Below are 24,199 nucleotides of genomic sequence, written 5' to 3'. Positions count from 1 at the left end.
TTCATTATCATTCCCTGTGAGTACAGGCTAAAGTGTTTGAAATCTTGCGATCTGATTTGTCCTTTTAAACAAGGTGTTTCTTTCCGCGTTCACTAATAGGCCTCCTTCTCTCTCAGCCGGGCCTTGGCTTTTTATAGTCTGAAAGCCCCAATATCTACCTCATATTGTCTAATAATTCTATGACAGAGCGTTTCACTCTTGATTCATACCCACGAGTGCAATGCCGCAAAGCGTTCTATCTGGCCTTGTTACAGCACTATGGAACATGACCTTGCGCTTGCTCCTCTATTTGAGTTGATCATAGCAATAAGTTAGCAGCTGCTCCCATTCTCTTGTTTGTGACATCTCAATCCATTGGGAGAATGAAGGCTGCGTCTGCATGTGAGGATTATGTATCTGAGCATACCTTTCGCTTCATATAATAGGTACTGCAGATTTTTTATCTTTAGATAGCACTTTTTTTTAAAGATAATGAAAGCTTGAGGTGAGCTGTGACACAATACATCCTCTCTCCTTATATGTGACCCCAGACCACAAAACCAATTATAAGGGTACATTTTTTTAAATTGAGATTTATGCTGAATAAATAAACTTTCAATTGATGTTGAATATTTGGCCCAGATACTATAACTATTTGAAAATCTGGAATATAAAAAAATTAAGAAAATCACCTTTAAAGTTGTCCAAATGGAGTTCTTAGCGATGCATATTACTAATTAAGTTTTGATATATTTACAGTAGGAAGTTTACAAAATATCTTCATGGAACGTGATCTTTACATAATGTTCTAATGATTTTTGGCATAAAAGAAAAATCAATCATTTTGACCCATACAGTGTATTTTTGGCTATTGCTACAAATATGCCCGTGCTACTTAAGACATGTTTTGTGGTCCAGGGTCACATATCACTGAGAATTTGCTCTTTTTGATCTAGCTCTTTTAAACACTTGTTTATGCACAGAAAAAGAAGATACACAGCATCCTTTGTGTACTTTTGCCCTTCCATGTCTGGTTTGCGAGATCGGTTTGTGCTGCAGATGTGAAGAGAGGTGCCAATTGAATTCGCAGCTCAATGGCTCTCACTTGTGTCGCACCTTTGTGTATAAGATTGGTAGTGCATAGCCAACTGATATGGCTATATAGGATAAGCAAAAGATTCTCGTGTGCCGCCACGTGTCCTCGCATGTCAGCTACGGTTGTGGCGCTCCGCTTGGCCCATTCTCTCATTCTCTATCAATGTGGCAGTCACCAGTTATGGCCAAGTGACAAATGAGCTCGCCTTCAGCGAAAGATGAATTTCAATCCACTACACCTGTGCCACCTCACCAAATGAAAGGCCTGATTGCCCGCTATTGCGTATTTGAAATGCTTAATTCCTCCATTAAAAAACCTATTTACATGAATTAGGGACAATTAGCGTTTTCAGACCCATTTCGGCTTTGTTCGCCCTGTCCATTAACATTTAAAAGTGTCGGCTGCCAGACGCAAGAAAAGCCCCGTGATCTGATTTGAGCTGACCCCCCACGTTGGGTGCCTGGATGGACCCTTTTCATCTCGCCTGCGCTGATGAGAAGGAGCTGGCCTTGCTTCTCAGATTTGCCTCAATTACACATAATCAACAAAAGCAATTCAGGCAGGGGCGAAAAAGAAAAAAATGCCTTGAAAGAAGAGATGGACAGGGCAGAGCTGCTCTCAGACTTCATACAAAGCCAGACTGTAAATGTGCACAACATTACTGATGAAGATGGCTTAATTTTTTGCTTTCAAAATGTACAAAATATGAGGAAGGAGCAACTAAAAGGAAAAGGTGAAGGTAAAGGTGACATAAGATTTAATGAGCACATAGATAATAAGCTCACATGAGATGCATTAATTGCTTTACTACAGGTTTCTTGCATGCTTGAAAGTGAAATCAGCTCAGTTCCACTGAGGCCATTTATACCCAACCACCAGTCTTCATCTGCTGCCCTTCTGCCCATCCACAAATTACACTGTCTGACCCCAGTTGCTCATACATAGAAAGAGCCCTCTCTGCAAGAATCGATTAGACAGAACGATTCAAAATGTCATAGTTTTTACGAGAGGGTTACAGAACTGAGAATTATTATTTTTATTCTCACTTCAAGTTCATGATATCAAAAATGGTGAGCAATAGTGTACTTTTCCTGCTCTTTTTAGTACCGACTAGCCTTATTCAACAGGCTTTCCAAGGGTTCAGACTTTAAACACAGGTGCCATGTAAGTGTTGCATGAAAATATTTCCACTTTTTAGTGGAGTGTAGTTGGTTCAAAAGAGGTTGAGGCTACAGGATCAAAGCAGAATGGTTGCTCAGAGCCACAGAGAAGAAAGCAGAAAGAGTGGGCTTCATCAAAACTAAAAGTCCTTGAAAAGAGATGAAACTGATGCTGTTGTTTACCTTGTGCTTGAGAGAGCTCATAAATGTAAAAGTGTTTGTATACACAACCGTTAAAAAGTTTGGGATCAGGCGGATCAAAAATGTCAGTAAAGGCATTTATAATGTTACAAAATATTTCAGTTTCTAGTAACTGCTGATCTTTTGAACATTCTGTTCATCAAAGAATCCTGAAAAGAAGTTTACGGCTTTCACAAAAATACTGAGCAAGGTGACATGAATTGATGATAAAAAATGTTTCTTGAGCACCAAATCAACATATTAAAATTATTTCTGAAGGATCATATGACTCTAAAGGCTGAAGTAACGGCTGCTGAAAATATAGCTTTGCCATAATAGGAATAAATTACATTTTAAAATATATTCAAATAGAAAACAGTTGTTTTAAATTGTAATAATATTTCACAATAGTATTGTTTTACTGTATTTTCGATCTGATTAATGTAGAGACTTCTTAATGTAATACACTACCACTTTATTCATATATAAATACATAATATTTTCTTTCATCTTTCATAGATGCTAACAGCTGAATACCAGCTGCTAACCTGACTTCTCTGCTCTTTAAGATGACCACAACATGCTGGATGTTACCTGTCCAAAAATATTGTAGTCATGATGATGAAGATTATTTGAAAGCATATATAAAGTATTTGTCTATACCATTCAAGTCTCTAAGTCTAGTAGTTCTATTTTAAGACTTTGGTATATTTGTTGAATGAACAAAGAAACTGAAATACAAACTCAAGAGTCGACATAAACACATTCAATGATTAAGCTATGGAATGATGCAATCAAACTCTGAAACGAATTCTAGAGTTTCCAATTCTGAACTAAAACCTCCAGCAATCCTGCCAATATCACAGGTTTCCACAAAGGACACAGTCAAATGCCATTGTCTCTCCAGCTTTGGTACAAATATTGTATTCTTTGCCAGACAATCCTTTTCCAATATGGTTCATCTCAAAGAATGGAGAAGGCAGAGGTTCCAATATCCCCACAAACCCCAAAATCACACACAGAGGCATATACACACATATACTACGTCTTTTCAATTTGGCATGTGTGCAGCATTATACACCACTGCTTTTGATACTAAACACACTTTTGCATTAGCCGTATTTGAATTGGATTTCTATAGGAGTCATAACAGAGACATATCATGACTTTTTTCATGTTTAAGTGCTATAATCGTGTCCCCATGGTATCTACCAACACAGAAAACATTAAAAGGGGCAACCCAGTAACGTTTTTCGTAAGCCGTTCTCTGCAACCATGTAAAGAACAAGCTCTGATTTCACTCCCCCTGTGATGTAGGAAGGGGACCTTATTATAATATTACTGCCCCTTAATCTGGACGTTTCCACCCACGGCACCACCATTCTGTTTTTGCAAGTGACAACAGTATACCAGTTTTAATACCATGATGAAAGTTCGAGCAAAGCATGCTAACTGTTCTGTCGTTAGCTGCACAGATGAACAGAGAACATGTTTAAAGTCCCAGCCTCAGAGGAGACAAGACTAATATAAACATGCAATTTCTTTCCCAGCTGTTTACCTTCACAGACATAACCGACTGTTTTTGTAACTCATTTGTGTATTGTGTTGACAGTTTAAGCAGAATAAGACATGAAAGAGAACTTAGTTTATTGCTTACATGCTGTGTGACAGCAGCTTTCTGTGTGCATGCACGTTTTATTTTGTACTGTTCTCTGAGGTCCACTTATGTTATCAAGATTTTTACATCAAAAACCATCATAATTTAGAAGTAATAGGCTATTTACAGCCCCCCTTAGCAGAACAATTTGGCACTGCAGAGCGTCCTGTTGTTTTTAGAGCCATCTATATCGTTTGGTTTCTGCGTAGACCTGTGTTCGCCTCTAAACATTATGCTCAAATCAGTGGGCGGGGCTAAATCTACCTATTACATCATACATAGGAACATTCTAAAAGCTGTCGTTTTGGCAGACTCCGTTCAGTATAAGCTGTTTTTAGACTAAAGACAAAGTTTTGAGCACTGAAACTTACAGGATGTTTTTATAGAACAATGACCTCTTATATATAAAAAGATCAAGGCAATTTTGGTTTCTCAGTTCATCACACCTTTAAATTTATATGGCTTTAAAACACATAATTTCAGCATGATAGACATGATAGACAGCATGACAGACATAGACATGATAATCAAAACCAAACCGATTTTATCTGACATATGTGTATCTGACATATGTGACCCTGGACCACAAAACCAGTCTTAAGTCGCTGGGGTATATTTGTAGCAATAGCCAAAAATACATTGTATGGGTCAAAATTATTGATTTTTCTTTTATGTCAAAAATCATTAGGAAATTAAGTAAAGATCATGTTCCATGAAGATTTTTTTTTAATTCCTACTGTAAACCTATCCAAATGTAATTTTTGATTAGTAATATGCATTGTTAAGAACTTAATTTGGACAACTTTAAAGGTGATTTTCTCAGTATTTTGATTTTTTTGCACCCTTAGATTTCAGATTTTCAAGTATTGTCCTATCCTAACAAACCATACATCAATAGAAAGCTTATTTATTGAGCTTTCATACGATGTATATATCTCAGTTTTGTAAAATTTAACCTTATGACTGGTTTTGTGGTCCAGGGTCACATATGAGCTTAAAGGCATAGCCCTATTCTTAAGGGGGCAGGGAGCAGCAGCTCATTTGCATTTAAAGAGCCATGCACAAAAACAGCATGTTTCTGCTTCCACTCAAAATTAGGATTTCAAAATAATATAATAAATGATCTGTGGGGTATTTTGAGACCTGAGATTTAGGCCTATTACATATTGTAAAAAGGGGCATAATAAGTAGGGATGTTCGGCAACCGAAATTATTTGGCTGAAAATAGCAAAAAAAGGTCTTTCGGTGTTCAGCTGAATAAGTGAAAAGACTGAATAAATTATACAGAACAATGACGTGACGCAATCAAATACATGCGTGCACTACTGCAGCAAACATGTCGGCAGTGTGGAAGCATTTAAAACTGTCCGAGAAAGATGCAAAAATCATTACAAGCACTGACAGCGAGAGACTGTTTAGTACCGCATCGTACAGTATGTCTTCGATGAGCTAGAAGAAGGGGTGGTTGTTGCTGGTTACTGTATGATGACTGAAATTGCGAAATGGCCTTAAACCATTGGTAAATAAACTACAGAACGTTATGTTTTCTAATACACGCATCTGTATGTATTTCAATGCTGCACAAGCTCGTAAGTGAGGGTTCAAAATCTGCTCTGAAACAGCATAAAGAGTCAAAATCATAACTGAATCACAACAGCTCTAATAATACATTTATTATAACATTTACACATACTGTTCAAATTGGGATCTGTAATATTTTCTAATGTTTTAAAAGAAGTCTCTTCTGCTCAGCAAGGCTGCACTTATTTGTACATTAAAAACACATGCCTGATTCAAGTAGAGGGTCTTAAAAATGGCCAAAGTATATTATTTTATTTTAACTTTTATTTTATTTTAACTGAAAAACAAACTAAACTGTAAAAATCACATTTTGGCTATTTCATTTATGCAATGGTGAAAAAATTGCCAAAATACATGGGGTAAAAAACATGTTCGGTAATCGGCCTTCGACCCAGTGTTTCATTTTGTTCGGCTTCAGCTTCGTGCATCCATAATAATAAGTCTTCTTTAAGTAACATCTCTGACTTTCTACAGTGTAAAAAGTATTTATTCGGTGTTGTGTGGGTCTAGTATGGACCATCTGTACTTTTTCAATGGATTATTACTTTATAAAGTGGATTGTGTAATAGAAAAATGAAAAAGGTCACTCAGGCTATATTTCACAAGTGGTAATTTAGCCCCAGCCTTTGCGAAAGAGTCTATTAGCATAATTGTGCTATTGATTAGGAATAACTCACTTTTCCTCATTATGATTACATTCGGTTGTTGACTTCACATACAGTGAATTCATTTTTATGTCAGTCTTGTTGACTGGTATGATCTATGGCTTATCTATATCATCGATTTCTGCAAAGTTCATCCATCCATAGGTGAGTGGCATAAAAGTGTTTTACATAAAAAGATTGAAGAGGGACAATGTGCATGTAAGCGAAATGTCACTGTTGTTGAGACGGGCCTCAAAGACATCATCCCTTGAGGAATTATCCAGTGGCATTGGCCACATTGTGATATAACACTAATTATGAAAGGTTTCATAATGGATTGCTGCATACGGTTCACGCATAAGTGCATGTCTGAGTTTAGGTAGTGCACTACTGAACACAAAACCTCCCTATTTTTAATTCCACAGTGGTCTGAGTCACAGACTAAAAGCCAAATAAAGCACTCTCTAAATAAACACTTTGCCTGTTGTGAGGTGGACGTTTCTCCAGTGGTGGAAAAAGCAGCTGTTGTGACAATGGACTGCCCTCAGAGAACCTGTGGATATCCAGTCTAAATCCAGCCCAGGTAGCTGTGAAAAAGCTAATAATGCGTTATTGCTGCTCAGGTCTTCTCTGTCATCTCTCTATCAGTCACCCTATACAGGACTGCCCGAGTGATAATGGGTAATAATGCAACGGGGAGAGAGACCAATCTCAGCAGGTCCAGAGTGGTGTGAGAAGGGCCTGGGTGTTAGGCTCCATATCCCACGTGTGAGCCCTATTCTGAGTGAGCCTGGGAGGAAATGAGGAATCTTTCTGGAAACAGATTCACGAGACATTAGGGAGTGAACATGGATTATCTGACTATCAAATCTGTATACGTCCAGGATAAGAGCTGAGCGTAAAAGACGTTTTGGATTTAGCCAAAGTCACATGGCATATATGGGGGGTAGGTTTTATCTTTTAGCCATTTAGTCTCGCATTTTAGGGATTTGACGGTCCAAAGTTGCATTTTGCTCTTCTTTTAGTGTTTTCTGTTTTATTCAAATTAATTAACAGCATGAGCATGTTGCTCTCTGCTTGTGTATTCACCAGGGTAATCTGAACAAGGCACCATCCTTAATTCTAACCCAATTACATCTATCTTGACATTATATATCCATATTTAATGGAGCTATATTCCCCCCACCCCAAACTGAAGAGAAAAAAAGCGAGAGATCAGAGATTAGTTTGGCGCTAATGCAAACTGGTGGATTTGTTGTGAGGGCGTTTAAATCTTTCAAAGAGAATGGGAAATGATGGGGAGTATGGTATTGCTATAACTTCAGGCTTACTCAAAGAATGGTGCAGCCTTTTTAAGTGTCAACTCCTTTTGTTCCTTTTTGTTTTACTGCAAAGTTTTAAAACAGCCTTAAGACCTGACTCGAATATTATCTGCATTTTCAAACCTAAACATATTAAATATTCTCTTCTTTGATCACCACAAATGTGTTTTTACTTTTCTCACTATAATATATTTCTCTCTGGAGTATTTGACAAATTGAAAACAACAAAGAACTTAAAACAACACTGCAACTGCACACAAACAACATCAGTTGATTTGGGGGAACTGTTTGCCTCTCTGTAAAACACAGAAAGACCCCCTGGTGCAACCAGAACACATGCTGATAATCTACCCAGACATGGATGACAATCATCATGTTGGTATGACTGCTACACAGTTATATAATCTAGACATTCACATACCTTAATGTACTTATTTAGTAGTAACACATTGCTTATGATGTGTAACAATTCCCAGAATCAACCCAGCGAGGAAAAACAACTACAAACAATGAATACTTTCCCCTATACATGGACCCATTATGAAGAAATGACTATTTACGTAATGCTAATGCACTGGACTGATAGAGTTAAACCCTATCACACTCATAAAAGGTACTACTGCACATTCAAATCCTCCTCTCACATGACTTTTGATATAAATGACTTGGTATTGCTGCTGACATGTGGTAAAGTGGGTCTGTCTTTTGCTGTCAGTAGTGCTGGTGGATGTGAGCTTTTTCTGAATATCTGCTCTCTGGGTAATGGACAGTGAATCTACTAACCCAATAGTCCTAAAGTGGTCACAGTGAATTCTGCTGTTATTGTACAACGACTACCTGATATACAAAATGCACAACTGAGCCTGTATCCTACACTCTTAAAAATAATGGGCATCAGTGGATCCATGAAGAAGCTTTAACATCCATTGAACATTTCCATTCCACAAAATGTTCCCTATACAACCTTAAAAATTCTGGGTGAAATACAGTTGACCCAGCAGTTGGGTTAAATGTTTAACCCAACCTTCGTGGTAGTTTTATTTAACTGAACTGTTGTTTAGATATTAGTATATGGCTGGCTTAAAATGTACCCAAAATAGGTTGTAAATTAACAATCAGGCATCAGCAATAATCAAAAGGTAAACATTTATTAATAAGCTATTTTAAAAATGTGTATTTATTATTTATACTTAAATGTTCATTTCCAACCTATTTTGGTTCATTTTAAGAAATAAATATAGTCATTTTTAAGCAATATCTGAGTTAAATAACTACCCAGAAGGTTAGGTTAAACATTTAACCCAAAACAACCCAAGGTTTGTCCATATTTCACCCAGCACTGGATTGTTTCTAAACCAGCATTTTTTAGAGTGCAGTGGAAAAAGGTTCTTCTGATTATTGAAATATTCTTTAAACTAAGAAAAAAACAAAAAATTTAAGAACTGTTCTTATAGAGGTTCTTTGGGGAACCTAAAATAGTTCTACTGCATTCCAAAGAAAAGCTTTATTACTTTTATTAAGCTTTATTTTTAATAGTGGAAAGCAGTTGAAACTGATCTATTAAAGAAATAACGACTGAAAAGCACAATTTGCAAACTTTGACTACACAGGTTACACTGTATGTACAATTTCTCAAATTGAATTAACAAGTCTGTTTATGGGCATAACTTAAATATTTCCGAAATGACAGGTGTGCCACAGGTTGCAAAAATGTTTCCTTTACTGCTTTTCAGTGGCAATGTTACTCATGGGATGCTCATGGGAGTTGGTTCTTTTCATTAATCAGTTCAAAAACTCATACCAGTCTGATGAACTCATTGAAAAAAACTTAAAACTAAATTCCATAAATAAACTAAATTTAACAAACAAAGAGAAAAAAAATTCTAGCAATTATAAAAATGCACTGCAGAAAATAAAAGCGGAAAAAAATTGAAAAACTGCTGAAAAAACGTATTGTTGAGCCCTGACAAGTGAAAAATAGTTTCTCCTTTGAACTTTCTGTTAGAAAATTTTATTGACTTTAATCAGTGTTTTATGGTAAAGTAGAACCTATTTGATGACCCGCAAGGATATGACTTGGTCATGGTCTCTCAAGACACTTTTCGACTGGGCTTTTCTCTGAAGTAGTCCTTGTAATCGAGCTGGATGTATCACAGGCCTCTATTAAATGCCCCAATTACTATAAGGGTGACAGCAGTGATTTTCCTATGATAGAAGGTGTGATGCACGATTTCATTAGAGCGCCCCTCTTCAACCTCTACAGTAACCCTGCAGGTGCCCTAAGCTATTGTGCCAAAACTCTGGTCGGCACACCCTCTTCACACAATGCGTGCAAAACAAGAATTAAGTGCTCGAAAAGAAATTGATTCATAGCAACAGAAACGTGTCAAATGACCTTTCCGACGCTCATTACACATGGCGCGCATCACGTCGCAAGAATGTACCCGTTCTTCGGACCTTTTGTCTCGCTCGCTCTTCTTCTCGCCACTCGGCCTTCTCCGGGGAAATGGTAATTAATTGAAATCATTTCCATGTGTAAGGTTGCCCAAGTCCCTCCTTACACTGTGTCAATGGGTCGATAGGTATTTGGAGCATACAGTGCACACAGGTGATAAGAACTCAAGTCACACTGTGTTAAATGATTGCCAAAGCAGCAAGTGAGAGAGAGAGAGAGAGAGAGAGGGAGGAAAAAAACGAATCAGATTCAAGGGCAGAGGAGTTTGCGGAGAGGGAACGAGGGATGAGGAAGAGGAGGGGGAGGCAAGCAGTCCTCTGTGGATGACATTCTGGCAGCAGGGGCTGATGGTCAGCACCCGCAAAATTGAAATATTTCAGGTGATTCAAGGCTGGCCACATTTCTCACTCCTTTTTCCTCTCGCTCTCTCGCTCACTCACTTTCAATTATCAAAAGGTTGTCTGTGGGAATCAAACAGTCTCCTTGGGGGAGTTCATGCGTGCGTCTCGGCACTGTCCTCGCCGTTCGGAGCGCCTTCTCGAAGACGAGGGCCACTCGTGGCCCGCCGCCTGCCAAAGAGCACTGTATCTTTAAGAGGCCTGTTACATGCTGTTGATTAGTTTTGCTGAGTGGGTATGCAGAGACCAATAAATTAAATATGAATAAATTAAGAATGTACTGTAGCAGAAAATTGCTTGGAAAACAACCACCTCCCATTAAAATATGTATAGTAATGCCTTTTTATGTCTGGCGACGTGGGATTAGATATCACTGTAAATTAACACGCCATCCGACCGTAGTTGAGAACTTTTCACTTTTAACAAGGACTTATAAAAAAAGCATTTACTCTAGTGTGTTCGCTAATTAATTTGATATTCAAATGAGCTTATGTATTATAATATTATATTATTATAATATTTGTATTATTTGTATTATTTGTATATATTTGTATTATAATATTTGTATTATTTGTATTATAATATAATACAAATATCCCCAAATAAGAGCAGTTTGGAAAAAAAAAGAGAGGGATAGTGTCAACAAAGATTGATGAAGCTTGCTTTGAAAATGCCATCTGTTTCGGATGTTTACTCGAGGCGGAGCGTTTCTCCTCTTAAGGAAAGCGTCTGCGGTTGTGGTCAGCACCTAACGCGCCACGCTGGCTCCGCTTTGCATTGAAGGGGATCAGGGACATCAGCATGTGAGATGAGCTCCCGCCGATAACGTCCCTGCAACGTCGGCGTGACATTGTAGCCGCATTAGCTCATTACTACAATGTCATGGGCGACATGGTGAGGATGCTGTGCATTAGGAGGAACTCGACTGCAGGTATTGGGTCTCCGCAGATGAGCCGATTAATTAGGAGAAGCACCATTAAGGTTATTGAGATGCGACTCCCTGTACGAGGAGATGCTGGGTCCGGCGTGGGTGGGACACCGGAGGGGGGCACTTACAATCCCTTCTCCCTCTATTCCTCCACCTCAAGTGACATTAGCACCTCCTGCACACCTGCAAACTCCTGGAGTCGCACAGCGGGCCGCATCTCCGCATCCCTCGGTGCCTCTGACTCCAGGATCTAAAAGAGGCGACCGATTTTTAATTCCCCCTCTCCTCCTCCTCCTCCTCCCCGGTGCCCATCTGTCAGGCTACACTACTGCAGAGGAGGAGGAAGGCAAGCACCTTGTTCCAACTGGCCGCCTTTCTAATTTTCTGTGCCTCTACGGCTTGTCCCAAACAAACGCCCCTTTCTCAGCTGCCATGCTACCCTGCCTGCTGCCGTGCACACTGGCTTTTCGGAAGAAAAGTTTGCAGGATAAAGATCTCCCATCCCCTCCACCCAAAAAGAAAAAAAAAATCAATTTTACAACAAACTGAAGTGTGGATGTGCCGGCAAAGAGGAATGTGAAGATATCAGGGCCATTCCTCCAGCCGAACTCCAACCAAGTTTTTCTCTCGGTTTTTTAATCTACTAAATTTCTGCTCTCTTTCACTCTCTCCCTGAGGCCTACAGATGCACTCCTGTAATTTACTGCAGGTCACATTCCACCAGCACAATTCAATTTGAAGATTTCTCTCTCTGTCTCTCTCTCTCCCTCACTGATATAATGAATTAAAAGTCTGGCACAAGAAAATGAGGGCCATATGTTGAAATCCCATCCCTGCTACTGACAAGGCATTAGCTGTACAGGAGGTTCTCCAAACATGCCTTATGCAAATTCACTCCCCAGCCTCGAGGGGGTTGAGATTTTCTTAAAGCATATAAATCATTGTTATCTTCCTTTTCTCCATCAATGGATCAGTTTGGCTAGTGGTAGTCGAAAGTCCATCTTGTTGTAGTACAATCGCTCGGATCAGGTTGTGGATATGATTCATTGTGTACGGGTAATAAACACTGTCATACACTATAATTATTTAATGGCTCAATCCATCAAAAGTGACCACGGCCAGACACGCAGGAAACTCGATATGGAGCTATTGTGATCCAACACTTGTCTCTGATCCTAGCGTGACAGTGCTTCGTGTTTTCTACAGCTCCATCCAGTGGTATCACTCCGCTCAGAGCGGGTCGAGTTATATGTCTCAGACTGAACAATCACTGAGTTTAGTTCCGTATTATATACTTAGTTCCAGTCCACTTTGATTGGACGAGCCAAGAGTGACGATATTTGGAACTGATATGTTTTACTGTTTGTGCTGTGACTTTTGTTATTGCTACACAGAATGTTTGACCCCACTTTGGCTTCTTTTGTAACTATTATTTACTTATTTATTAAAGCAAAATGATTCCACAGGAATAAATACTTTTTCAAATATATAAAAATAGAAAACAGTTATTTTAAATTGTAATAATATTTCACAATATTACCAATTTACTGTATGTTGATCAAATTAATGCAGCCTCTGTGAGCATAAGAGACTTTTCAACATCTTACCTACCCAATTTTAATTAAAAAAAAAAAAAAAAAAATATATATATATATATATATATATATATATATATATATATATATATATATATATATATATATATATAGTTATTCTGTTCTAAAAGACAGAAAAAAAAAAACAGGATTAGGTTTAAAATTTAATTTACACAAACATACACTGTAAAAAATGATGGTAAAAGACTGTAAAAATGCTACAGCAAAAACCTGTTAAATGGTTAATGGTAAATTCCCCCACTATATAAGGTGAAAAACTGTATTGGACATTACATGTAATTTATGGTAGCATACCGTTTTTGGAAGTGAAAAAGAATGTAGAATTTACAGTGAATAACCGTAAATTGACATTCCCAGAATTCGCTGCATTACATTTCAAATTTGATGTTTTTTTGTTGAAATAACTGTTTCTTTTTAGATTTTTCTTATCAGTTGTGTACATTATGATTGTATGTTACACCTAATGTTGTTATATGTTTATTGTTTTCATGTGTGTTACCATAATGCTGTTTAGTGTTTGTGTGACCTCTATATATTATTTAAAAGCTGCTTGTGATGGACTTTGGGTCATCACCAACTGCATTTGGTGGTTATCAGTATATTACAAAGTTACAAAACAGATTTCAGTACTTCAATAGGTTGGTATATTAACATTATATCAGTTAATTAAATTACGGTATTTAACTGTACAATTAAGTTTAAACCGTAAAACCTAAAATGTTGATTTTTTTTTTACAGTGTAGGGAGTGATACAAACAGTAAAATGATCCAGCGTTTGATCAATATAATTTGTTATATTTTGTAAATATTATATCTGGATTATCTTCATATCAGCTACAGACTTAGTTATCCAGTTAATATCTCACCCCTGATGGTCTATTGTTATATACACAGCTACCATAGCGGATCATTATTTTTGTTTCATAGCAACGTTCTGTTAAATCTTCTAGCACAAGTATGGCACTTCATGAATGTGCTTAACAAAAAAATATTTTAATGAAAATAAACATATTGATGCACAAATTACGTACTGACCTTATAAAAGCAACAACACACTCAAGGCCTCATTCCTAACAAAGGCCTTTTGGACTACATTCATAATAAACAAGCCCTACATTGTTTTTACCTAGTTCTGGATTAATGCAGTCCATCACTTTTTCTTTTATTATAAAAGGATCAAATTGAAAAGATGAGTGCACAAGTAATAATATTTTAAAAGGGTTAAATGGATGGGGCCTTCAATATTCTCCCTGAAATTCCCATGAACACAAACACACGCTCGCACACATCCACATGCAAATAGGAGGATTGTAATACAGTCTGTGTGAGTTCTGCTTGACTATTTTAATATTGTATCCATCTTGGGGATTATTCTCTCTTCAGCAGAGAGACCAGTGCTGGAGTGCTGCAGTACTCACAGTATACCTGCTGCTCTCAACAAGATTAGAGACCCTGCACTTTGACTCCCAATCCTGCTCTCTTCATGGTGTCTAACCACTTGGCGCCCCACCGCTCACAGTCATAGCATACGGCTAACATTAAAGTCCCCTCGCCCCCTGACTTATTTATTTGTGATGCAAGCGTTCTGCACGTCTAACGCCAGTAAGAAAAAATTTATAGGGAACTAATGAGTCACATATATTGTACACATGAGTCACTAAACATCAAGATGAAATTCTGTTGGATGGCTTCTTTTTAATGGACAACAAAAACTATTCATATACAACAGCTACCTGATGCGATTTGGCAAAAGATGACTGGTGTGATTAGCACAACTGCAGAGAAAATAACAGATGTTTGTAAAATGAATAGACAGAAAACCTAAAGTCCATCAGGATAGTTTGTACACGTACTGTACTGTTGTGACATTCGCTTCAGTTTGAAAGTGGTGAATACTATGTTGCGTTTGAATATTGCATCAAATTACTCTGTTATTGCCTATTTACAATTGCAAAACACAGAGCAAAAGCTATTAAACCCTGTTATAGTCAATATATTCTTCACAGTCCTTCATGATGAAATATATGAACTTTCTTTATTCTCTAGAAAATTTATTAGCTAATAGCATTTCAGTGTGCAAAGATGACTTATGCGTCTTATGTTAGATGCCATAAATAGGCATGAAGAGTTCATCTGTTCCAGGTCCATACAAATAAAGCAGCAACCGAACCCCCCAAAAATCTAGCAGCTCATCCTCAAAAGAAGAGGCCTACTAAGACGGCCTACAAAAGATCCATCCTACTAAAACGACTACAAGCACATTCACATTGGAGGAAGTACAGTTTTACTTCTGATTCACTTAAGTAAAACTGTTCTGGCTTAAAGAGTCATTCGTGTATCCAACAGGCCCACCACGTAGCAGTGACCCCCTGGAATTCCTCACCTTTGGCACTGAACGCAAGTACTCAAGTAGTCTCACCGCCGAGGTCTAGCTGTGTTTTTTAGCCCGGAAGCCAAAGGCTGGATTGGTGGAACGGTGGATGGAAGTGGTGTAGGGACGTGGGGACAAGCTTTCGCGCCTGCTTGAGTTGGATGCTGCAGAGGCTGCTTCTGTTGATGATGGTTTGAGACAGGATCCCGAGATGGAGGAGGCCTTGCTGTAGCTTTTTGTGCTTGGCTGAGCAGGGGGTTTGTTACCTGTGTGGGACTGCGGAGATAAGACACTCTCATTCATCTCACAAAAGCACAACACACCACACTACTGGACAGTGCTGCATGCAGTATGACAGCTGCTGGAGAAGGGTTATCTTGGCACCATCTAGTGGCTGTTCAGAGAACTGGCAGTTATTTTTAATCCAACCATTAATGTTATGAAATATTCAGAATTTCTTTCACATAACTTTTAAGAGACAAAATAACTGTCTTTGAATGAGCACAGATGTTTTAGAAAAATCAAATGCAAAGCAATTAGAAGCTCAGTGAAGTGAATGTCTGACCTGTGCGGTGGATGTATTGAGAGCGCTGCAGGCCTTTGCACCAGACACACTCTTCTTAACACCGTTAGAGGATGAGGCTGATAGTTTTTTCTTCAGAGGCTATAGAAATAAAATAACAAAGTTAAAAAGGGCTGTGAGAGACCTTCAAAGCCTTTCGAGCAAGTCAGTCCAAGTCATCAATATTAGAATTTCTGTTTATGCAAGTGCAGCTCCTATTTGCTTAAATAGGCATATACCAAACTCCACAAAACTGCTTACCAACTGTCTTGCCAAGTTAAATAACATGTTAGCTCACCAAGAAAATCTGACAAATGACACCATAAGCTTTGTTTTTTTTAGCTCGCATCAGGCTTAAAACTATATTTAAAGGGATGGTTCACCCAAAAATGAAACTTTTGTTGTTAATTACTCACCCTGATGTCGTTCCAAACTTGTAAGACCTCCGTTTATCTTTGGAACACAAATTAAGACCTTTTGATTAGACAGGAGAGCTTTGTGATACTGCAAAGACAGCAATGTAATTACCACATTTAAGGGTCAGAAATGTAGTAAGGACATCATTAAAATAGTCCATTGGACATCAGTAGTTCAACCATAATTTTATGAAGATACCAGAACACTTTTTGTGCGCAAAGAAAACAAAAATAATGACTTTATTTGACAATTTCTTCTCTTCCGTGCGTTCACAAGAGTACCATGGTATGTGTGTGCAATTCTTTGCTTGTAAATAAGGCATAAGTTTTTTTCTACATCAGAATGCTGGCCCCTGCATCAGCAGCATTACACATATGTGTTGTGGTACTCTTGTGAACGTGTGTTGACTCTTCACAGAAGAAGTCATCATTTTTGTTTTCTTTGCACACAAAAAGTATTCTCATAGCTTTATAAAATTACAGTTGAAGCACTGATGTCACATGGACTATTTTAATGATGTCCTTACTAAATTCCTGGGCCTTTAAAGTGGTAGTTGCATTGCTGTCTATGCAGGGTCAGAAAGCTCTCGGATTTCATCAAAATATCTTAAATATCTGTTCCGAAGATGAACGAAGGTCTTACTGGTTTGAAACGACATGAGGGTGAGTAATTAATAACACAATATTCATTTTTGGGTGAACTATCCCTTTATGGTACAACCAGCTGTGTTGTCTTGTGACTATTGTCTCAGCTAAATTATCTTGTTAGACAAATATTATATATTAGCTTTTCACTATATAGTATAGCAGCATTGCTTTTGTAAAATGTCCACCACATTATTGGTTTTTAAAAAATTACTTAATTATTTTCTTTCTTTCTTCTTCTCTTTGTTTCACATCTGCTCTACCTTTTTTCCTAATGTAGCTTGCTAATAAATCTTACTATAAATACTGCATACTATGAATATTATTCATGACTCTGTAGCATATTGCTTATGTTCCTCTTTTGGAAGTTCTGGACATTTAGCGTCCGTATATGTAAGAACACAAACATTCATTAAAAATACATTTTAAGTTCATTAACTAGATACTGTATTGTCTCTAACAAGTAAACAACAAAGTAAACAGAATTCTCTATGGTAAACAGATTATTTGCGTCAGAGCATTTATTATTTTTAGAGCTTAAAACAGGACTTTTATTCCAACGGCTATGATGGAGGAGTGATATTCTTCCAGACTGCACTTGCAAATTTGGTCTGACAAAATACAATGCATGATCAATAGCATGATCAAGCCGAAATGCTTCACTTTTGTATTTGTATAGACTGTACTGCAACACTGTTTTTGTTACCTTCTTGTTTGGGGTCGACGGTTTGCTGCTACTGCTGCTGTCTGGGATGTCCTCAGGAGGTCCTGGGGTTACTGAGAGTTCTTGAGATGTTCTTGGTCCTGACCCTTTGTCCTGAGAGGAAGTGAGAGAGAGGTCTTGCAGTCCCTCGCTCATCTCCGCACTCTCTTCATCCTCTGGAGCGTTCCGGAACTGACGCATCATCTCCAAGACGTTTGTGCGTGTAACAGCGGTGGAGGTGTCCCCCTTTGAACACAGATTTTCTTTCTTTAAGGTCTTTCATTCTGGCAGGTTCCACATTTAGTCATCCATCAAATTGAAGAGTGCTAATTAGCTGTTTTCTGAATCTGTAATATTCATGACCTCATTTGAAAAAGGAAAAGAGTAATTGAGTTCTCTCACCGAAATCCAAGGGTTATCTAGCAGCTCGTTGGCTGTGATGCGGTGAGCTGGGTCAACATTCAACAAAGACCGTATTACATTTTTGGCTGTTAGACAAAACATAAAATAGTTACTACACTGGCTAAACTGCAGTCATAATTGAACCAAGTAGGTATCGGAGGCAGTTCTAACCTGCATCACTAATGGTGTGCCACACAGGGCCAGAGAAAGTGAGCTCTCCTTTTATAATCATCTCAGAAAGCCTTTCCTTAGAGCTGGAAAAGAAAGGAGGCTGTCCACACAGTCTGAAAAAGAATAACAAACACAATCCAAACATACACACAAAGTTTAATCAGCAATGTGAGTCTGTGTGTGAGCATGAGATGGAAAACAACATGAGAGATCTTCTTACAGCATGTACATGATGACGCCAATGCTCCACAAATCACACTGTTGGCTGTACTGGTGACCATTAACCACCTCAGGCGCTGAAAGGGCAAGTCCATGTGTCAATAATGAAAGATGTTTGAGCCCGATGTAATGTGTGATATCTGATGCGTGATGCCGTTGACAGCTTACAGCCTCTACTCCTCCTCAAATGCTATCAGCTTCACATCACTTAAATTAGGTCATCTCCTCTTTACTGCTCATTTTAATCAGCTCTTCATTCAATTTATTAACACCCCCCATAGTAATTCATCAAATCACAAGTAAATGGAACATGTGAATGTATGAGTTTGAATATATGAATTACCCATGTAGATAGGTGTCCCGCATGTGGCCTGCAGCATGTTTTCACTGCCCACACCACCCTTCTGCACAGAGAGTCCAAAATCTGTGACCTGAGGTGAGAAAGGAAAGGCTTTTGATATGGCATTCAAAATAAAACAGCCTAAGCACATATAGGACACACTCCTTCTTTTCTTAATGCTGTTTGCTATCATTAGATTCTGATCTAGTGAAATGTTGAACGTAATGAACTACAGACATGCTGGACTGGATCACTGTATCTATCTCGCTTTCACTTCTAGATCTCAATTAAACTATTTACGGGCCAAACTGACTTCCATGGAGCAGCCAGTACACCCACTTGCACAGACTATGCGCTCCTGAGCCATATGAATAATATATATGAGGAGTGTATTTCGTTTCATTGGTGCGTCAGGGGCGGGCAGGATTAATATCCAGGAGAGATGACCACCTTCTGCCAGATAAAAGCTTTTAATACAGTGCCAGGACAGCGCTGTCTTTGGGCCCCCATTCTACTCTGATTTATAACACAGCGCTGCCCTGATTCAACTCTCCGCTCCAGGTAGCGGCTTCAGTCGGCTCCCGTCAACGCTCTATTCTGCTCCACGCTGTGCCCCGTCTGGTAATTTGTCTCAGAAAAGCCACTTGTGATTCATTTTCTTTGAGAATGTGATATGAAAGGAGTTAGGCAGGAGGTCTGGTGTAATGAGACAGTATTTAAAAAGCAGTTAAAAGGTTTGGGCAAGGAGGACGGTGGGAGAACTAAACAACAGACGAGAATGTCCAGAGGTCCCGCCGCGTTTGAATGCCATACCACATGCCTGCGCAGAAGTTTTTACCGTCTCTCTCACCTTGATATTGACCATATCATTATCGTTGCCTTGGTGACAATTCTTCACAAGAATGTTTTCTAGTTTGAGGTCACGATGAACAATGTCTGAGAGAAAAAAGAAACGAAAAAGGAAGAGATGGGTTTGTATTATTCATAGAGAGGAGAGCATGGCAAAAATGCACCGCATTGGAATGGTAACAGTTTTAAATATGCTTTCATAACCAATTCTGGTGAATTCATTTGCTCCGTTCCCTTTAAAACGTGAACCTAGCACAGAGTACAGGGCCCAGCTCTTCTTACCATCATGATTCTTCATTACTGCTTCACACGTTAACTGTACGCACTTAAATAGAAATGTGAAAATAATCAAATTATAATCAGCGTGTGAGGCTAATATACTGCAATCTCATAAAACACTCTAGTCCTATATACACATTGCAAGTGGCATCATTAGCTCCTCTAGACATGAGACACACCAGCACTCGGGGACTGTTGAAAAACACACCTATTAATCAGTATTCCTCCCCTGCTCGTTGTTAATGACTCATTAGCCCCATGTAATGGTGTCTCATTGCCAAGCAACGTCCTAAATTACCTCTAACTGCAGATTTCACAAGAAGGAGAGAGAAAGAGGAAAAAAACGCCAAGCATCTTCAAATAAACCCCTCAGACTCAATTAAAATGGGCTGATATTTTGTCTGACAGTTGTTCATTATTATCTCATTATTAAAACAAGCCAGATTCTCCGTAATGACAGAGAAACTAAATGTGGATGCAATCATAAGAGCGATTATCGGATATGGGGAGGAACAAAGGAATCCAGGCCGTTGCATATGACTTAACAAAGATGTGAGCAGGTTTTCAAACTTTAAGGTTTGAATTGAAGGCATTTCTCTAAAGGTAATGATAACATATTTTATAATTTCCTCAAAAAAGCCAACCATAAGCTCATGAATGAACAATCCATATATAAATGTTGGGGTGGAGGGGAGTGGTGTTGGGTTTTGTGTTCGTCACCTTTTTTATGCAAATAAACCATAGCTTCAGATAAGCTTTTGATTATGTGTCTGGTCTCCTCCTCAGTGAATTGCCGGTTCTTTTGCAGGAGATCCTTTAGATCGCCTCCTTCACAAATCTCAGTCACGAGGTACATTCTCTGGGGAATGGCACACAAACATACATACTGTATGTACATTTCTAGCTTCTGACATCAAACAAGAAACCGTTGTCAAACACAATCCAGCACGGCTGAGTGAACTTTAAAGGAAAGAGAAGTGTGAAAACAGAATAGATGTTTTTGCTCTCACCTTTGGTGTCTCAAAGACTTCCTCCAGATGTATGATATGTTCATGTTTCACTTGTTTCATGATGCTCACTTCTCTTTCCAGATGTTTAACACCAGAGGTGCCTGCCTGCATGGATACAAAACATCTGTGACACTTAACCCATCCTTGACAACCACGGGAGCGGCTCTCCATCAATCACCTCTGTCAACAGGTGAAACATGACGACCAAACACTTACCTTCTCTTTGTTCACCTTCTTAATTGCCCACTTCCTCTGCGTCTCAATGTGAGTGGCTTCGCAGACGACGCCAAAGTTGCCTTGACCTAATTTCCTCCCAAAGGAATAGATTTTCTGGGTATCCAAATAAAGAGGCCGCATTATGTGAAGTATTACATACGCACTCCTTCTCCTATAGTGACAGTAAACAACGCTCCAGCTCTGACTAATGGGGACAGAATGAGGGTGGGTTTGTTTTTCAGCTTCTCTATACTCCATTAAGTTGAGACCTGAATCCTTAAAGTGGAACTTAATTTTCAAGTTTGCCAGTCTCTGGAGTTTGGGAGAATATAGTATTTCTAATCAAGTTACAAATGATTAAGTTGCTGCCGCAGTTCATTCAATCTCAGGTCTAATTAACTTGATCATTATCTCTGCGCATGCAAGGCTGAGCACTGCCTGCTGCGGATTTGGCAAAGACAGCAGTCAGAAACCTCTTGAGAGGGCGAGGGCAATCAACAGCATAAAGAGGTGTAATTTCCCTCCAGGCCTGATGAGGGCACTACCAGATTGAAGGGAGGTCACGCTGGGGTGAGCAAGGCCGTGGCTCTGGTGTAGGATAGAAATGGCCTTTTGCCACTAATTTGAAGCCATCGCCTTCTGTTTGCTAAAATAATGTCTTCTGCGCAGCAATGTGGAAATGAGCATGCACTGCATGTAGATCAAGAAGGACTCTACCTGTATGTCGGATTCATCCTCAATGCGAGTGTGGGGCACCTTCTTCTCTGCACTGTTTGCGCGAGTCCACTGAGAAGCCATTTTCTTTTCTGCTCCAGAAACATTTGTATGTGTCATCTAAGGGTTAGATAAATCAATTTTTAGTAATTCATACATATAGAGCAAAAATATAATTGCAAACATGGAAACACTCACAAAAAGAGATCACAGAAATTACCCTTCGCAAAAACCCACCCTCTTTAGTTACTGTTGCTATGTCCGACAATTAACGCTTCTCTCACACTACACATCATGTTTTTACGCAGTGAAAACTACATTGCGGTGCAAAGAGGAAACTGACAACACACTGACAGACAAGACAGAACAGGTTACTTCTGGTATGAAACAAGGTCTCAGCTTTAAAATGTTGTTTTGTCTTTACTTAAAGGGGCTATATGCAACTTTTTCCCCAAAATAAACGTAACAATAGCCTTTTTATTTGACCATTTATGACTCAAACATCTCCTGATGAGCATATTGACACCTTGTCAGCTCACAGTGGGTGCACCTATAAGCCTGTATCCTATTTTTCCTATTTTCTGTCGGGTCGGATTTTTCGCGTACTGTCTGCGGATGTGACGTCAAGCACGTTCATGTTAAACGTTTCAGATCACTCTGCCACCACCGCTAGTCAGCAATTAGCCTACACTCGCAAGCAGTGCAATGGATTGTGCGAATACACAGAAGAGACCCAGGACAACTGTGACACCAACAGTAACTCCACAGAAGATTAAAAAAGTTAAACCCCTGACAAGTGCCCGAAAAAGATCGAAGATTGAGAGCGACCGGCGCCGAACAAGGACTAGAGTGAACATCGGCTTTGCATTTGAGCCTTGGAGGGAGCTCAGATCTGTCATCTTGTGACACGTTATCTTCATTTTATGTTACGATTTATAAAACACTCACACTATTCTAAACAAACACTGAAATATACAAACATTATTACTATATAACTCCGAAGCACTACTGTGCATCATATATATTGCAGACAAACTTAGTTTCTCAAACAATATATGTATTTGACTGTTCTTACCTCTGTAAACATAATGTTGACTTCTTTGCAGCGGATGACTTGTGAAGTGTGCACGTACGAGCGCGTGCTGCAAGAGCGAGCAAAAAGGAAGAGCAGTTCCGTTTTTTGGCCACAGGTGTCAGTCGCGAGTTTAAATTTCAGAAAATTGCATATAGCCCCTTTAAAGCATGAAAAATAGGAAAGGAAGGAAAGGACGTGACGTGTGGTTAAGTATGGTGACCCATACTCGGAATTTGTGCTCTGCATTTAACCCGTCCAAGTGCATACACACAGTAGTGAACACACACTTGGAGCAGTGGGCAGCCATAGTGCTGCGGTGCCCAGGGAGCAGTTGGGGGTTCGGTGCCTTGCTCAAGGGTCTAACCTCAGTTGTGGTATTGAGGGTAAAAGAGATCGCAGGTTATTCACTCCCCTCACCAACAATCCCTGCCGGACCTGAAATTTAAACCCACAACTTTCAGGTTACAAGTCTGACTGTCTAACCATTAGGCCACGACTGCCCCTTGAACAACATGAATGAACTTCAGAACGTATTTTATTTTAACCACGGTATGATTGGTCAGATCGCCTGTCAATCAAGCTGTTTGCGAAGGGTCAATTAGAGACACTGGGTTCTCATTCTGAGTTCAAACCTGTGTGTGAATATTTTAATGATTCGTCAATAAATTTATTCTGTTTAGAAATAACAAAAACCACACACGCCGAAATCACTTCATTTGGCCTTAAAGGGAACCCTGGGTATTAAGACTTGTATGGCTTAATAAAGTGTAAATGATGTCTCTTACTGAAATATGTAGTAGAAAACCTATGAAAGATTTACAATATTTTAAAATCCACATCATTATACATATTATATCATTTATACATATTTTGGACTCTGGTGGGCACCATTATTTTGATTACATAGAACGGTTGCACTTGGTGAGCTACTGTAACTATCTGTTGCTAGTTTTGCCGCTATACAACTCGAAATACACAACTTTAAAAAAAAAAAAAAAAAAATACGGATACAATGCCTCATTTTGCAGCTTTTGGTTGTAATTTTCAGTCGAAGGGCAACAAGAGAAGCGATAAGAAGAGGAGAAAAGAATGGGAAGATGCCTGTGGACGAATAAAACTTACTAAAGACGCCCATCTGTGTTCTCTCCACTTTAGCTCTGATGGCTTTGAGGCTTTTAGTAGACCATAGCTACTGAAAGAGCTTACAAACA

At 38.9% G+C, this 24,199-nt stretch overlaps 1 protein-coding gene across 1 annotated transcript; it reads right to left on the bottom strand.

The window, feature by feature from the left end:
- Nucleotides 1-14,760: 14,760 nt before the first annotated feature.
- stk33 (serine/threonine kinase 33) lies at nt 14,761-22,033 on the bottom strand. Its single transcript, XM_073837540.1, has 12 exons — nt 21,917-22,033; nt 21,200-21,313; nt 20,984-21,088; nt 20,694-20,832; nt 19,696-19,781; nt 18,849-18,936; nt 18,507-18,582; nt 18,287-18,399; nt 18,116-18,201; nt 17,717-17,959; nt 15,953-16,051; nt 14,761-15,663 (listed from the first exon to the last, which is right to left on the bottom strand). Exons 1-12 carry the CDS (start codon nt 22,031-22,033, stop codon nt 15,445-15,447), a joined length of 1,485 nt encoding a protein of 494 aa, XP_073693641.1. The 3' UTR covers nt 14,761-15,444.
- Nucleotides 22,034-24,199: the final 2,166 nt, after the last annotated feature.

Source organism: Garra rufa, chromosome 3 (assembly GCF_049309525.1).
Source record: "Garra rufa chromosome 3, GarRuf1.0, whole genome shotgun sequence".
Classification (NCBI taxonomy): Eukaryota; Metazoa; Chordata; class Actinopteri; order Cypriniformes; family Cyprinidae; genus Garra; species Garra rufa.
The sequence above is the reverse complement of the archived record's forward strand: the minus strand, read 5'-3'. Positions and strand labels throughout refer to the sequence as shown.